This window comes from Ranitomeya imitator, chromosome 2, assembly GCF_032444005.1.
Source record: "Ranitomeya imitator isolate aRanImi1 chromosome 2, aRanImi1.pri, whole genome shotgun sequence".
Taxonomy (NCBI): Eukaryota; Metazoa; Chordata; class Amphibia; order Anura; family Dendrobatidae; genus Ranitomeya; species Ranitomeya imitator.
Window position 1 is genome coordinate 155,060,156 of NC_091283.1, and position 17,843 is coordinate 155,077,998.

The 17,843-nt window shown below is 43.6% G+C and overlaps 1 protein-coding gene across 1 annotated transcript; it reads left to right on the plus strand.

The window, feature by feature from the left end:
* Positions 1–6,137: 6,137 nt before the first annotated feature.
* On the plus strand, positions 6,138–17,480 carry PRDM12 (PR/SET domain 12). The gene is made up of 5 exons (XM_069755517.1): positions 6,138–6,582; positions 9,637–9,827; positions 10,832–10,987; positions 13,459–13,570; positions 16,428–17,480. The coding sequence occupies exons 1-5, from the start codon at positions 6,360–6,362 to the stop codon at positions 16,811–16,813; spliced, it is 1,068 nt and encodes a 355-aa protein (XP_069611618.1). The 5' UTR covers positions 6,138–6,359; the 3' UTR covers positions 16,814–17,480.
* The last annotated feature ends 363 nt before the right edge of the window (positions 17,481–17,843 follow it).

Genomic DNA, 17,843 nt, shown 5'->3' on the forward strand with positions numbered 1-17,843 from the left:
CACTATTCTTTGGATTGTTGTCTCAGAGATGAGACCCCAGAGATCAGCGGTTTATCTCTTATCCAAGCTGGGACCCCAACTGATCCCAAAATGGGACTTTGAACTGCCCATGCACATGAACGGCAAATGAGAAACTTCAAACCCCTGTTCTTGAGATTGCTGAGGGGTCCCAGCTGCATACCCCAGAAATCAGTATCTTATAAACTATCCACAGCTGGGACCCCCATCTACTCCCCCTAGCAAGGGACTCTGAATTTCCTATATGCATTTGCAGATATTATTTCCTACAAATGGGGCACATGAAGGTGAGTTTTTTTAGATCGTTGGGGGTCTCCATAGATCAGCAGCTTATTCCATTTGTATGGAGCATTGACCACACATGCGCACCATCGCTCTATCGCTCCATTCATGGCCTATGGGACTGACAGCCAAAGAGATGGGTGGAATTATTAAAGTGGCGTTTCAGTGCCCCTACAGTGGGATTGTTGGCAGTTCCAGCAGTAGGACCCCAGATGATCAACGAGTTAGCACCTACCTTGATGAGACAAACCCTTTAAGCGGATCCATTGGGGGTGTCAATTTCCCTTTAAAGGTTTTAGATAACACAGCTGCTTCCTTACATAACTGCCCTACACTTGTCCACAGGTTGTGTCTGATTTTACATGATTTGAAGTGAGCTGTAATACCGAACACAAACTGTGAACAGGGGTGGCGCTATTTTTAGAAGACAGCAGCCATTTGTTTCTGGTTCTTGACAACCCACTTAAATTGGAAAACGCCGAACATGAAAACTAGAGTCCAAAAATGGCTCCACCCTTTCAACATTAAAGGGTCCAGTCAAGTCCGCGGTGACAGGGGATGGTGGGACTCCCAGCAGGCCTGGGAAGGGCGGCCACTATCATGACGGCAGCATTAGTGGTCGTGTCATACAAACTTCCCATAAACCCAGTTGAAATTTCTGAAACTTTTGTTTGAATTTTGGGGAAAATTCTCTGAAAATGGGGCCCCAAAATGGAAGTTTCTGCAGACTATATTCCCGCGGTGATTCCCGGACTTCGGATCAGGGCGCCCCTCCTGCTCTAATATCTTTTTAATGAATTGCTGTTTACAGATTTTTGCCCTGGGGTCTGGATTTCTCCAGCAGATGTGTGGGGAGGAGGAAGACCCTCATCCTTCATGGAGCCAGGGTATAAGAGATTTTCTACAAAAGTTCAAAGGGAAAGTGTGAGGAATCCATGGTCACTAAAACCGTATATACTGGATAGAACAAAAGACGCTTCTGAGCAGCTTCCTGGATGGTGGACGATGGTGGATGGTGGTCGCCCCACAAGGAGCAGGACACAAAACATCACACCCAAAGCACCCCGACGCCATTCATCTGCAACTCTGTGTGACATATGGAACGGCTCAGAAATTATTAGTATTATGTATTTCTAAAGCACCAATGGTTCCTGGGCGCACATGTGATAAGGATGATATGCACATAGCAGGGGCAGACACACAGGGGAGACCCCGGGCAAGAGCAATACATGGACCCTATGGGGCCAATAGCTCATCATAAGAGAAATGGCCACTGTGCAGCACAAGTGGTATGTCCGCGCCTTGCATATAACATACATATTACATACATATAATATACAAATTACATGCACAACACACATGAAGCCTACATAATAAATACACATTACATACATATAATATACACATAATATACTCGAAACATACATATAACATACATATTGCAAACATATAGAATGTGTATTATATGCATATAACATACACAAAATGTATATTAGAAAACATGCACATAACACACAAAAACATACATGTAACATATATTACATAAACATACATATACATATTACATACATACCGCATACATGTAACACATAAAACAAACCTATAACATACATATTACATACATATAACATACGTATAAAAAAAAACACATCTTAAAGACATATAACATATATAAAATAAAGTAAACAAACTGACAGACTGGTACAGAGAGGAGAAGACCCGCCGGCATTTACAATCTAAGGTATGATAGATAGATAGATAGATAGATAGATAGATAGATAGATAGATAGATAGATAGATAGATAGATAGATAGAAGGAATGAGATAGATAGATAGATAGATAGATAGATAGATAGATAGATAGATAGATAGATAGATAGATAGATAGATAGATAGATAGATAGAAGGAATGAGATAGATAGATAGATAGATAGATAGATAGATAGATAGATAGATAGATAGATAGATAGATAGATAGATAGATAGAAGGAATGAGGTAGATAAATAGATAGATAGATAGATAGATAGATAGATAGATAGATAGATAGATAGATAGAAGGAATGAGATAGATAGATAGATAGATAGATAGATAGATAGATAGATAGAAGGAATGAGGTAGATAGATAGATAGATAGATAGATAGATAGATAGATAGATAGATAGATAGATAGAAGGAATGAGATAGATAGATAGATAGATAGATAGATAGATAGATAGATAGATAGATAGATAGAAGGAATGAGGTAGATAGATAGATAGATAGATAGATAGATAGATAGATAGATAGATAGATAGATAGATAGAAGGAATGAGATAGATAGATAGATAGATAGATAGATAGATAGATAGATAGATAGATAGAAGGAATGAGGTAGATAGATAGATAGATAGATAGATAGATAGATAGATAGATAGATAGAAGGAATGAGATAGATAGATAGATAGATAGATAGATAGATAGATAGATAGATAGATAGATAGATAGAAGGAATGAGATAGATAGATAGATAGATAGATAGATAGATAGATAGATAGATAGATAGAAGGAATGAGATAGATAGATAGATAGATAGATAGATAGATAGATAGATAGATAGATAGATAGATAGAAGGAATGAGATAGATAGATAGATAGATAGATAGATAGATAGATAGATAGATAGATAGAAGGAATGAGATAGATAGATAGATAGATAGATAGATAGATAGATAGATAGATAGATAGAAGGAATGAGGTAGATAGATAGATAGATAGATAGATAGATAGATAGATAGATAGATAGATAGAAGGAATGAGATAGATAGATAGATAGATAGATAGATAGATAGATAGATAGATAGATAGAAGGAATGAGATAGATAGATAGATAGATAGATAGATAGATAGATAGATAGATAGATAGAAGGAATGAGATAGATAGATAGATAGATAGATAGATAGATAGATAGATAGATAGATAGATAGATAGATAGATAGAACCTGTTCACACTTTCTTTATTCCCTTAGGATGTGGTAGACTGATTTTTTTTTAGGTATAACATTGGAGGTGGTGACTGTCTCCATATTTGACTAATCTCCTTCCATCAGCCTTAATTAGTGCTTGATCCTACCTGTCCATTATATTTGTAGTTTTTGGCCCAGAAGAGGCATGTCTGATAAATATTAGGTCTAGGGTCCCATTAAAGGAAGGTCACCTTGTCGTGGCCAATGTGCTCTCACAAATGTTCCAATTTGTGCACAATGCACCTTAATTTTATAAGGATATTCTATATAGCACTAATGCATCCAAGTTTAATATTTTCAATATTTGCATCTAAGCGCTTAAAGAAGTGGCTGTGTTCTTTTATTCATAGATAGATAGGTAGATGGATGGATGGATGGACGGACACATAGATAGATAGATGAATGATAGATGGAACTATAGAAGACAGATGGCATAGGATAACAAATAATGGGTCCCAGTTGTTGGGTTCCTACATTCTCCCCCTGTGAGTTTAAAGGCAGAAGAAGAAAGTTAGAAAGTTCTCCCTGCTCCCCCTGTACCTGCCCCAGGCTGCATCTCTCAGAATGGCCCCTTTGTATCAGGCCTTTTCTCGGTCTTTTCAGTGACAGCAATAAATGTTTAACCATCATACATATAAATCAGTCTGCAGACTGCTGAGCCCCATTCATGGGGTGAGGATAGGGGGCTCCTCCATGCTACCAGCAGCTGTACTGCACTAATCTCCTTTCTTGCAGTGTCATTCACACTCTGCTCCATCCTCTGCCGCTGGAGTTGTCCTCTGACCACCCCTCCATGGAAGCCCCCAGTCCTGGGTGACACTGCGGCCGATGGGGCTGGAGATAGAGACGTATTCTGCAATCACCATCACCCTGCAGCAGGGGAAGAATGGCGCCCACCCCATTCACCAGCCCGGGACAGGCCCCCAATACACCCGCAACAATGGCCCGATAGAGTCACACGCTCAATTAATGGTCATGAATATTTAACAACTGGGGAGAGGTGGGTCATGTCTAATAGTGGGATTATCTGGAGGCCATTAGATATTCATACAACTCCTAGATATGTGCTTAACTAAGGGGAAGAAACTTCTATCATCAGCCATAAGGTCATGGTAACATAGAAGCCTATCTATCTAAGATTTATCATTATCAAATCTAGCTCTAATATTTATCTCTTATCTAGGTATCAATATCTATATTTCTGATAACTATCTATAACTTACAGTATCTAATACATGTGTACTTATCTGTCTACCTAGTTATATCTATTATCTATCACATATCTATACTCTAGTATCTATGTATCTATCTCTGTATCTATCTATCAATCATCTATCTATTATCATTCACATATCTATTATCTATCTATCTATCATCTATCTAGCACATATCTATACTCTAGTATCTATTTATCTCTGTATCTATCAATCATCTATTATCATTCACATATCTATCTATCTATATATCTATCTGACACATACAGTATCTATACTCTAGTATCTATTTATCCATCCCCTATCTATTATCTATCTATTATCTATCTGTCACATATCTATACTCTAGTATCTATGTATCTATCTCTGTATCTATCAATCATCTATTATCATTCACATATCTATTATCTATCATCTATCTAGCACATATCTATACTCTAGTATCTATATCTCTGTATCTATCAATCATCTATCTATTATCATTCACATATCTATCTATCTGTCACATATCTATACTCTAGTATCTATTTATCCATCCCCTATCTATAATCTATTTATCCATCCCCTATCTATTATCTATAATCTATCTATCTATCTATCTCCTATCACATATCTTTTTATCTGTGTTTTTCTATTCATGACATGATTACACATAGTTTCTCTGAATTACCGGGCGACTTTCCACATCTTGTTCTTTCCTTTTATCTACAGTGGATGAATACAACAAGTTAATTTCTGTGATTGTTATCCATTTTCTCAATTTTTCGTTTCCTTCCCTGAGAACGTTCCTGTTTTCTCTCCTCTGCCCGGTAATTGAAGATCTCGGGAAATCTTCTGCCTCCTCCGGGCGGTTTTCGGTAATTTGCTGTGAATTTGGTTTGATTTTATTCTTCTTGAACGAATCCCGTTTTTTTCTGTTGGAGATGATGACTGGTGAAAGGTGGGGAAACGAAAATCACCGGGAGCAAATTAGAGATTTCTTTCTTTTCAAAACAATTAGTAAATGCATCACGGGTCCGGGTTATGGATTGGGTTGAAAGTCGCTCATCATTTCTTGTAATTGTACCGATTCACCCAGAAAGATAGAAACCCAGAAATAATCTCCTGCAGAGTCCGGTGCCTCGTACAATGCGGACATAGAGCGGTGTATGGATGTAATGTGTGCGGGGGTGTCTGTGCTGCGTGAAAATATCTATCAGGAAAGACAAAAAAAGAAGAAAGAAAGGAATGGAGAAGATTAACCTAATGAAATGAGAAATTAAGAAAAATTCGAAAGTGGAAAGTATAGAAAAAACAAGAACAAACTAATAAAGGAAGGTAGAGTTTAAGAAGTAAGGGAAAATGGAAGAAAGAAAAAAAAAAGAAAGAAATAGGTCAATTAGGAAAGAAAGAGGGGGAAACCGAAGAAGAGAAAGAGAAAAAAAGGAGAAAGAAGAAATGAAAGAAAGGACTAGAATGGAGATGGAGTGTTGAATTGTTGGGGCCTCCATGCTCCTGGTCCCATTACCTGCACCCTCCTAGGTTTGGGGGGCTTGGAGCAGGTGCCTGGGGGTGCTGGGCCGCCTCTCCCCTCCTCCTCCCCACCTTCCCTCCATCCTCTGCTCTCTCTTTATCCTGCAGTCTCTCAGGGGAGGAGGAGGCTCTCTCTTCTCCTGTGGAACAAGTCTATCTCCCAACGTCAGGGAGGTCATTAATAACCAATTAGGAGGGTCACCCAGGCCCATATAAAGAGGGCAGGGCTGCGGCGAGGAGGACAGTGGCACCCAGCGCTGCTCGGAGGAGGTAGAAGCTGCTCAGGGGTGACTCCAGCACAGGTGGCACCAGCAGTCTCAGCACCCCCATGATGGGCTCAGTGCTCCCCGCAGAAGCCTTGGTGCTGAAGAGTGGCCTGAAGCAGCCAGGTCTGTCCCTGGCCGAGATGATCACCTCCGACATCCTGCACAGCTTCCTCTATGGGCGCTGGAGGAACGTCCTGGGGGAGCAGCTGTTCGAGGAGAAGAGCAACCACAGCAGCCCCAAAACTGCCTTCACCGCGGAGGTCCTGGCCCAGTCCTTCTCCGGAGGTAGGTGCCCACCCTGTGCCCCCCGCAGCAGCAGCCCCTCTCCGCTGCACCTTCACTTTTACAAATAGTTTGAATTTGTTTCTTTGTGTAAATATTTACACTTCTTTCCTATTTCTCTTCCGACAATTGAGGCTGGTGGCGGAGACGACCCCTCATTGGGCTTCTCACCACTGTGGCATCTTCTCCTTTTCAGGTTCCCACCAAAATCTCCTCTTTACCAACCTGCCCTGAAATCCTCGCTTTTCTCCCAGCGACAACTGAGCAGGGCATGTAATAGAGTCAGACTGGGGAAGAAAAGCTTTTACATTCATTTAGTTAACTTGAGTTTGACCTGAGAAAAAAAGAGAAAAGTTTCCACTTAAACCAACTTAAAAAGAATTTAGAGAAGAAAAAAGTGGCCCATTCTCTAAGATGTCTCAGGTCCTTATTCCCCAGTCATCAATCTGTGCCCCATCCAGCTCCCTTGTCCTGGCATCCGTGAACGGGGCATTATGACTCCCATTATCCCCTATGTTCCTTTCCTAATTGACCATGAAGACTAATTCCATCAGCATTCACTTGATGTCAAGCAGCTAATCTCCCCATTTTGTAGGTGGAATTCCTCCAGCTTTGGAGCAAGTCCTCACTACATGATGCGCCAATGTATCTGCGACACTTTCCATACAGACTAATGAATTTAGAATGAGTCATTTCTTTCTTGTTGGGTTTCATGAATGCCCATCACTTTACCAGTGTGACAAATTGCTGGACGGGTAGATGGGGAGGGGGGCACTATTTAACCTCTGTCTACCCAACAAATAGCCTCAAATCTCCCCCATTGTCGAAGGTTCCGTGTTAGATAAAATCCCATTCACTTGCGCCTTTTTCTCAGAACTTTCCAATAGTTTTACATATACATATTTTTTTTTTTAGTGTTGTGGGGACAGTTAAAAGGCACTGCGCCAGATATAGATGGGAGACAAAGAAATAAATATAGAGATTAAATTAACATTTTTCGTTGCGAATTTAAATTGCTGCAATGTGTAATAATCCTGTCAAATAATTGCTGGAAAGAATTATTATTATTATTATTAATGGAAAAACTTTTGGCAAAACAAATAAATGTTCCGTGAAATTTACAGAAGTCATTAGAAAGAGAATAAACTAATGAGATTAAATCTGTTATCAAAAATTGAGATTTGATTCATCCGCTCTCAGATTTGGTAATTCTGCCGCAAAATTGTATCTTTATGGGGACAGATGTCCTGCGACTTTTATAGAATAGTGGCTAATTTGAATGTAATGGTTGAGATTATTAAAAAAAAAAAAAAAAAAAAAAAAAACACCCAATTTATTGTAATCGAGAAAATCACGAAGATCCCTCATCACCCCAGTGCGGATGACTTTGGTGCCGGCAATTAACGGCTGCTAGAAACCGAATTTACAGAGATCGGGGTGTAGGGAGCAAAGCGACCAGATCAATGATTTCCTTCTTGTCTAAACGAAATGAATAGAAGTTGAATTGTCGCACTGTGATTGTCGCTTCCAGGGGATGCGCTGAGGAGCAGTTTCCAACTCATGAGTTGCTCCCGGCTGTGCGAAGTTCTCCGGCTCAGGGTCTGCCGCACAGGGTCTCCCGCTGAGGGTCTGCCGCTGAGGGTCTGTCGCTCAGGGTCTCCCGCACAGAGTCTCCCGCTGAGGGTCTCCTGCACAGGGTTTCCCGCACAGGGTCTCTGGCTCAGGGTCTGCCGCACAGGGTCTCTCGCTTAGGGTCTCCTTCTCACTCAGGGTCTCCGCACAGGGTCTGCCGCTCAGGGTCTCCCGCACAGGGTCTCTCGCTCAGGGTCTCCTTCTCACTCAGGGTCTCCCGCACAGGGTCTGCCGCTCAGGGTCTCCTTCTCACTCAGGGTCTCCGCACAGGGTCTGCCGCTCAGGGTCTCCCGCACAGGGTCTCTCGCTCAGGGTCTCCTTCTCACTCAGGGTCTCCCGCACAGGGTCTGCCGCTCAGGATCTCCTTCTCACTCAGGGTCTCCCGCACAGGGTCTCTCGCTCAGGGTCTCCTTCTCACTCAGGGTCTCCCGCACAGGGTCTGCCGCACAGGGTCTCCCGCTGAGGGTCTCCTGCACAGGGTCTCCCGCTGAAGGTCTCCTGCATAGGGTCTGCCGCTCAGGGTCTCCTTCTCACTCAGGGTCTCCTGCACAGGGTCTGCCGCTCAGGGTCTCCCGCTGAGGGTCTCCCGCACAGGGTCTCCCGCTCAGGGTCTCCCGCACAGGGTCTCCCGCACAGGGTCTGCCGCTCAGGGTCTCCTGCACAGGGTCTCCCGCTGAGGGTCTCCCGCTGAGGGTCTGCCGCACAGGGTCTCCCGCTGAAGGTCTCCTGCATAGGGTCTGCCGCTCAGGGTCTCCTTCTCACTCAGGGTCTCCTGCACAGGGTCTCCCGCTGAGGGTCTCCCGCACAGGGTCTGCCGCACAGGGTCTCCCGCTGAGGGTCTCCCGCACATGGTCTCATTGCTACTCTCTCCCCGCAGAGGTGCAGAAGCTCTCCAGCCTGGTGCTGCCCACAGAGGTCTGCCGCTCAGGGTCTCCTGCACAGGGTCTCCCGCTGAGGGTCTCCCGCTGAGGGTCTGCCGCACAGGGTCTCCCGCTGAAGGTCTCCTGCACAGGGTCTGGCGCTCAGGGTCTCCCGCTGAAGGTCTCCTGCACAGGGTCTTCCGCTCAGGGTCTCCCGCACAGGGTCTGCCGCACAGGGTCTCCCGCTGAGGGTCTCCCGCACATGGTCTCATTGCTACTCTCTCCCCGCAGAGGTGCAGAAGCTCTCCAGCCTGGTGCTGCCCACAGAGGTCTGCCGCTCAGGGTCTCCTGCACAGGGTCTCCCGCTGAGGGTCTCCCGCTGAGGGTCTGCCGCACAGGGTCTCCCGCTGAAGGTCTCCTGCACAGGGTCTGGCGCTCAGGGTCTCCCGCTGAAGGTCTCCTGCACAGGGTCTTCCGCTCAGGGTCTCCCGCACAGGGTCTGCCGCACAGGGTCTCCCGCTGAGGGTCTCCCGCACATGGTCTCATTGCTACTCTCTCCCCGCAGAGGTGCAGAAGCTCTCCAGCCTGGTGCTGCCCACAGAGGTCATCATTGCCCAGAGCTCCATCCCCGGTGAGGGGTTAGGGATCTTCTCCAAGACCTGGATTAAGGCTGGGACTGAGATGGGACCCTTCACCGGCAGAGTCATCTCCCCGGAGCATGTGGACCTGTGCAAGAACAACAACCTGATGTGGGAGGTGAGTGGTCATCAACCGGGGGGCTCAGATAAGATCAGATGATGGATCCCCCGGAGGAGGAACTGATTGAATTAGATGGACTGTAGCCAGCAGCCCCCAGAGATTAATGGAGGCCATTGATGTCCAGCTCACAGCTTCAGTGCCGCTCCATTGTGTCAGTTCTCAGGATAAGCAGAGAAATTGACTCTCTGGATGTCAATAATTAGACTGGGCTGTCCATCACATGAAAATAGCCCCCAGCTCATCCTACAGCAGTGGTCCAGGTGTCTACAGGACTGTGGTGACACTATAATTCTCAGCATGCCATGACATGGCACACTGGGAGTTGTAGTGTCACCACAGTTACAGGGCAATGTAGTGGAAGAGATAATTATACAGATGGAAAGATAGAAAAGTGACAGAATTATAAATACTATATAGAAATGAGATGGATACATATATACATGATAGAATATAAGGGACAGATAAATACAATATAGATATGAAATGTGTGTGTGTGTATATATATATATATATATATATATATATATATATATATATATGGTATATTTGATAAACTGTAAAGGACATAAATACTATATATGTGAGATGGATGGATACATATATTTGTGAGATATATATATATATATATATATATATATATATATATATATGTGATAGACTATAAAAGGCAGATAAATACAATGTAGATATGAGATGAATACATATATACATCATAGAATATAACTGGCAGAGATAAGTAAAATAAATAAAAAATATAAATAAATAAAACATAAATAAAATAAATAATTTGACAGAGATAAATAAAATATAGATATGAGACGGATACATATATACGTGATAGATTATAAAGGACGATAAATACAATATAGATATCAGATGGATATATACCGTATATACGTGATAGATTATAAAGGACAGCTACATACTGTACATATATATGAGATGGAGACATGCCATGCTTGGCCCGTCATTAACCATTTGCTGTCCTCTCTCCTTCCCAGGTCTTTAATGAGGATGGCACGGTGCGCTATTTCATTGATGCCAGTCAGGAGGATCACCGCAGCTGGATGACGTACATTAAATGTGCCCGCAATGAGCAGGAGCAGAACCTGGAGGTGGTACAGATTGGGAATAGCATCTTCTACAAGGCCATAGAGGTAATACTCTCATCATCTCCTAGATACGACGCTGGTTGGGGGTCACCGTTGGGCCCAATGTTCTGGATAATTTGTAGAACATTCTGGAATCCTGTCCTCACTGGTTACATGGGTCTCTGACCTGACCTTTCCACCAAGGGGCCATTTCTGTTCATGTTCATCGCTCCTGTTGGGCTGAGACCTAGAACTTTCTGTGCGCCTCCCAAGCTGGTAATGGCCTCCGTTAGGCTACGTTCACATTAGCGTTGTGCGGGGCAGCGTCGGCGAGGCAACGCACAACGCATGCAAAAACGCATGCACAACGCAGCTTTTTGTGACACATGCGTTCATTTTTGCATGATTTTTGGCGCAGAAAAAACTGCATCATGCAGCGTTCTCTGCACCCTGACAGTTGCGCCAAAATGACGCATGCGTCACAAAACGCAAGACAACGCATATCCATGCGCCCCCCATGTTAAATATAGGGGCGCATGACGCATGCGTCACCGCGGCTGCGCCCGACGCTGCCCCACACAACGCTAATGTGAACATAGCCTTAATCGCTGTCCACCTCCTGTAACAATAGGATCCATTGGCATCTCCTGGCGCAGCGGGAAGACGACTCTTCTTTTACAGGAAAAAATCAATTTGGCGTCTAACAAATGTCAGGTTACGGGGAGTGCGGCGGTGAGCGCTGAATGCACGAGGCGGGAGCGCGGCCGCCGCTGTAAACATCACTTACCTAATAGAAGCTGTTCAGCACCCGGCCATTTGTTGATTTGCTTCTGGTAAGTGATGTCGCTCTTCTCTCTTTGTGAGGGGAGAGGGGGCGGCTGCAGCTCCAGGCCTCTGAATGGCACCTCACCTCACACCACAGGCAGACACAGACAGAAGAGGGCCCCTGTGCAAGAACAATATATGGGCCCCAATAGCTCATCAAATGCACAATTCCACCTGCTTTAGAGGTGGAAATGGGGCCCCTGACCTCTCGGCCCCTGTGTGGCTTCACAGGTTGCACCAATGATATGTCTATCCCTGCCTGACACATGGACCCCGTAGACTCTGCACGGCCCAGACTCCATGTCCCACAGTGTCGGGCTCAAGGTCACCGCTCTAGCACCCGCACCGCCAGCGCAGCACATTCATCGCCCATCTCCCCAGGTTGTTATATTAATTATCGCATGTTAATAACCTCATTCATCGAATGTCCTTGGTAACCAAGGAGCACAACACAGGGAGTCACAGGAGACAGCGAGGGGCCCCGGGGGGACGGAGCATAAGGATGTGAGTGGCAGAGGTGGTGACGACTGAGGAAACTTCTGCCACCGCTGGGCAAGTATAGGGGGCACCACAGCTTAAAATATCAGGGGTTCACACCCAAGTCATCCCAATATCAAGGAGAATAGATTAATGCAAGCTATTATTTTCTCTTATATCATAAATTACTGGGGAGAGGCGACTGTAGGACAGGTGACTGCAATCTATTACTAAGCAAAAAACCTATATAGAAAAGAAATACCATAAATAAAAAATATAATTGACAATACAATGAATACCATACACAAAATATATAACCCTAAAGAAGTATTCAAGGAAATATGCAAAATAATCCTTTATTAATATATATATAAAACATGATTACCCAACAATTCATAATGAAAACATGATATCACAAAACAAGGGGTGAGGGTAAAAAAAAAGAAATAGAAAATCACAATGTATGCAGGGGGCAGGATATGTCAACTGATTGGGCAAATGGTAGATGAAGCAATAAATTAAATATCAAAAATGAAGGACAAAGTTAAATAAGACTGCTGAACTTACTGGTGGTAAAGTAGAAATTAACAAGGTGCATAGTGCAAAAAGATATATATATATATATATCTATATATATATATCTATATATATATATCTATATATATATCTATATATATATCTATATATAGATATATATATAGATATATATATATATATATATATATATATATATATATATACACACAGTATATATGATGTAAATACCAATGTGGCTAATATATAAAGGATATGAATATACATAAGGCAGATATATGGCTTGAATATTAGATGATCAAAAAGGGAAATCCATAATAGAAATTTGTATTAATCAACAAAAAAAGTGCAAAGTGCAGAAATATCCTTGCAGCCTATATAGCCAGCAGTACAACATGGTGATTTATAAAAGAAAGTAGAGGTCAAAAGAAATCCAATGTAAAAGCTCAATACCAACCAAGATGACACACCACTCCCCCACACACCACTCCAACGCACGTTTCACTTTCGTTTAGTTAGGGTGCTATTACTGGGGAGAGGCGACTGTAGGACAGGTGAGTACTATTGTTCAGTCCTGATATCCTTCCATCACTATAGGTGGCGCCATTTCTCCGATTTCAATTATGTTGCAGTGCATGATGGGATGCCTCACCTGCATGATCCTGCTGCAGTGCTCCTGACCATCTCTTTCTTTTCTGCAGACGATCCCTCCAGACCAGGAGCTGCTGGTGTGGTACAGCAATTCTCAGAACACTTTCCTCGGTATTCCCGGTGTGCCTGGCTTGGAAGAGGAGCAGAAGAAGAATAAACATGGTGAGCGGTGCAGCAGACATGGATATAGTTATGGTTGAAAGTCTGGGTGCAGAAACTGAGGCAGAAGTTTCTGCCTCCACAGCTCCTGCATTATCTGGTACTTACAGTGGGTAAGGAAAGTGTTCAGATCCCTTTAAATTTTTCACTCTGTTTCATTGCAGCCAGTTGGTAAATTCAAAACAGTTCATTTTTTTTCTCATTAATGTACACTCTGCACCCCATCTTGACTGAAAAAGAAAAAACAGAAATGTAGTAAATTTTGCAAATGTATTAAAAAAGAAAAACTGAAATATCACATGGTCAGAAGTATTCAGACCCTTTGCTCAGTATGGAGTAGAAGCACCTTTGGAGCTAGTACAGCCATGAGTCTTCTTGGGATTGATGCAACAAGTTTTTCGCACCTGGATTTGGGGATCCTCTGCCATTCTTCTTTGTAGATCCTCTCCAGTTCCGTCAGGATGGATGGTGAACATTGGTGGACAGCCATTTTCAGGTCTCTCCAGAGATGCTCAGTTGGGTTTAGGTCAGGGCTCTGGCTGGGCCAGTCAAGAATGGTCAGAGTTGTTCTGAAGCCACTCCTTTGTTATTTTAGCTGTGTGCTTAGGGTCATTGTCTTGTTGGAAAGTGAACCTTCGTCCAAGTCTGAGGTTCATAGCACTCTGGAAGAGGTTTTCATCCAGGATATCTCTGTACTTGGCCGCATTCATGTTTTTTTCAATGACAACCAGTCGTCCTGTCCCTGCAGCTGAAAAACACCCCCATAGCATAATACTGCCACCACCATGTTTCACTGTTGGGATTGTATTGGATTGTATTGGGCAGGTGATAAGCAGTGCCTTGTTTTCTTCACACATACCGCTTAGAATTATCACCAAAAAGGTCTATCTTCGTCTCATCAGACCAGAGAATCTTATTTCTCACAGTCTGGGAGTCCTTCATGTGTTTTTTTTTAGCAAACTCTATGCGGGCTTTCATATGTCTTGCACTGAGGAGCGGTTTCCGTCGGGCCACTCTGCCATAAAGGCCGGACTGGTGGAGGGCTGCAGTGATAGTTGACTTTGTGGAACTTTCTTCCATCTCCCTACTGCATCTCTGGAGCTCAGCCACAGTGATCTTGGGGTTCTTCTTTACCCCTCTCACCAAGGCTCTTCCCCCACAATTGCTCAGTTTGGCTGGACTGCCAGGTCTAGGAAGACTTCTGGTGGTCCCAAACTTCTTCCATTTAAGGATTATGGAGGCCTGCAAAAATTCTGTTGTAACCTTAACCAGATCTGTGCCTTGCCACAATTCTGTCTCTGAGCTTCTTGGCCAGTTCCTTTGACCTCATGATTCTCATTTGGTCTGACATGCACTGTGAGCTGTGAGGTCTTATATAGACAGGTGTGCGCCTTTCCTAATCAAGTCCTATCAGTTTAATTAAACACAGCTGGACTCCAATGAAGGAGCAGAACCATCTCAAGGAGGATCACAAGGAAATGGACAGCATGGGACTTCAATATGAGTGTCTGAGCAAAGGGTCTGAATACTTATGACCATGTGATAATTCAGGATTGTTTTTTTTAATAAATTTGCAAAAATTTCTACATTTGTTTTTTTTTTCTGTCAAGATGGGTTGCAGAGTGTACATTAATGTGAAAAAAATGAACTTTTTTGAATTTACCAAATGGCTGCAATGAAACAAAGAGTGAAAAATTTAAAGGGGTTCGTTAGGTGTCGAGTTCCTGCCGCTGCACAGGGGGAATCTCGCACCATGTCCTCTGCGGTCTCCCATGCTTCCCCAGCTGCAGTGGAGCCTGCTCAGCAGAGACGTCGGTCCCAGCGTCTGGCTCAAGCTGATACTGTGCGTTTGGTTACAGCTGCCGTCCCAGGTTCAGCCTTTGTAACCAGCATTGATCAGCAGCGAGCAGACGTTCCAGAGACTAAGTCCTGCTTTTCATCTACTGAGCATGCCCGTGGGACGACCTCTCATTGGAGGTCGGAGGTCACATGCCCAGGTTCTGTAGCAGCTCGGATTGGACCACCAGGAAGGTCCTGGAAGGCAGCGACTATAAAAGGTTTGCATGGCCGCTCAGCCATGCGCTAGTATAGACTTGGCTATGTATGTGTGTGCTGAGAGATTGATACTGGTGAATGCTCCTAAATGATCCCCATCCCTTTGGTTGTTGTCTGGGTATTAGGGTGAGTGGAGCAAGTGGCTTCTCAGCTACATTAACACTACTGGTCAGTGTAGAGTGGAAACTCCTGCTTGATCTCAGCATCTGACTCAGGGCATCCTCAGGCGCGGGCTCAAAGCCACCGAGGGTCAGAGCGGGATCAATCACCAGCATAGTGGGGGTGAATTTCAGGGATCCCACTAGCGTCCATCTGCTGCCCCCTGTGACTGCTAACCAGGCACAGCGTTTCCTTTGTTTCTCTGCATCTCTGTGAAGCAACAGAGTTTGCGTCAGTTCATACCGGGTGATGGAACCCGTGTTTATTCTGGCGTAGTACCGCCATATAGTGCCGCTATTACCTAGCAGCAGGTTCCATCTCTGCACAGTGGACCCCGGGCTGCGAGCGCACCTTATTACTATGTTTATAATTATTCGGTGTGTTCCGCCAGCCCTAACAGGGTATGAATACTTCCTGTACCCAATGTACACGCCAGGTAGCTTGATTTTTATAAGTAAATTCTGCATAGCAGCTCAAATGTCATATATTTGGTGTTTGCCTACATCGTAGCTGCGGTAGTCTTTTGTTTGCATTTCGTGGAGTGTCCAGCAGGGGGCTGAGACCCAGATGAGTTCAGTTCTGATGATTTAGGGGATCAAAAAGAGTAAATGTATTCTTTAAATTTTTCTTATTGTTTCCTCCTCAGATGATTTTGGTGGCATCGATTCTTCTGGACCAGTCCTGTCCGGCCGCATGCGCTGTGTGATCTGCCACAGAGGCTTCAACTCCCGAAGCAACCTGCGCTCTCACATGCGGATCCACACCCTCGACAAACCCTTTGTGTGCCGCTTCTGCAACCGTCGCTTCAGCCAGTCTTCCACTCTGCGGAACCATGTCCGACTGCACACTGGGGAGCGCCCGTATAAGTGCCAGGTGTGCCAAAGCGCCTACTCGCAGCTGGCTGGCCTCCGTGCCCACCAGAAGAGCGCCAGGCACCGACCCCCCAATGGATCCATGCAGGCCCATTCCCCCACCCTGCCGGTGCCGCACCCGGCCTCACTGGCACATCACATCCCCACCATGGTATTGTGAGGGCAGACTTATACAGACTTTTTGCTACACCTTGAAATCTCGCCATTTACGTCCATCTCTCCTGACTGCGCATTTCTTAGCCACTACCAAAAATGGTGGATGTAGGTGACATAAGAGAGGGCTCATGTATGAGGCACGAGGCACCAAATGGCTCTTAAGTGGCTCATTGCTTCTCCTGCTGTGCGTAGATTAGGGGTAACACAGCTGCCCCGAGCCAGCGCAGCACCCCTGTACAGTAATCGCCTCACAGGCAGCTTACAAAATAGCAATTAAATCTATGGGAAAAGTAAAAAAAAAAAAAAAAAACAAACAAAAACTAAATATTTTAGTTTGGAAACTGATGGAATATAATTCTCAATTTTGCCTCATTCCAAGGCTTCTTGTATATAGGAGTGTACAAATACATAAATCTCTATATAAATATCTATACATAGACACAGAGTAAAGATTATATCTATCACCTCTATAGTATATATACACATATACATATATATATACAGCTCCAGTGGAAACAATTTGAAAACTCCTCGAACGAGTCACTTTATATCCTGTAAATATTTCCTGTAAAATCTTTGCTGCTATCGGCCGAGATTCCATGTATTATACCTGTAAGTAATTTGTACCTCTCTGTATCTATCACATGTTCCCAATAAAAGAAGGAAATTTATTTTGTGAAATGATTTACTTGGAAAATAATTCAGTTTTTCTCTTTCTATTCCATTTTCTGTATATATATATATATATATATATATATATATATATACATACTGCGTCAGAAGATTTCAAGTTTATCTCTTATAATATACATTTATGATGGAGGAGACTAATAAGTACTTCCGTTCTTCCATTTTCCTCTTACTTATTTAATTTGATAAGTGGCTAATATGTATATCTTATTTTTTAACCCACCCTTAAAAAATGTGCTACTGTAGCATCCTATGAAAATAATCATGGTCTCTAACATTGTGAGAATTTTTACTTTTGCATTTTCAAAGTGTAGAAATTGAGATGTCAATATGAACAAAACAAA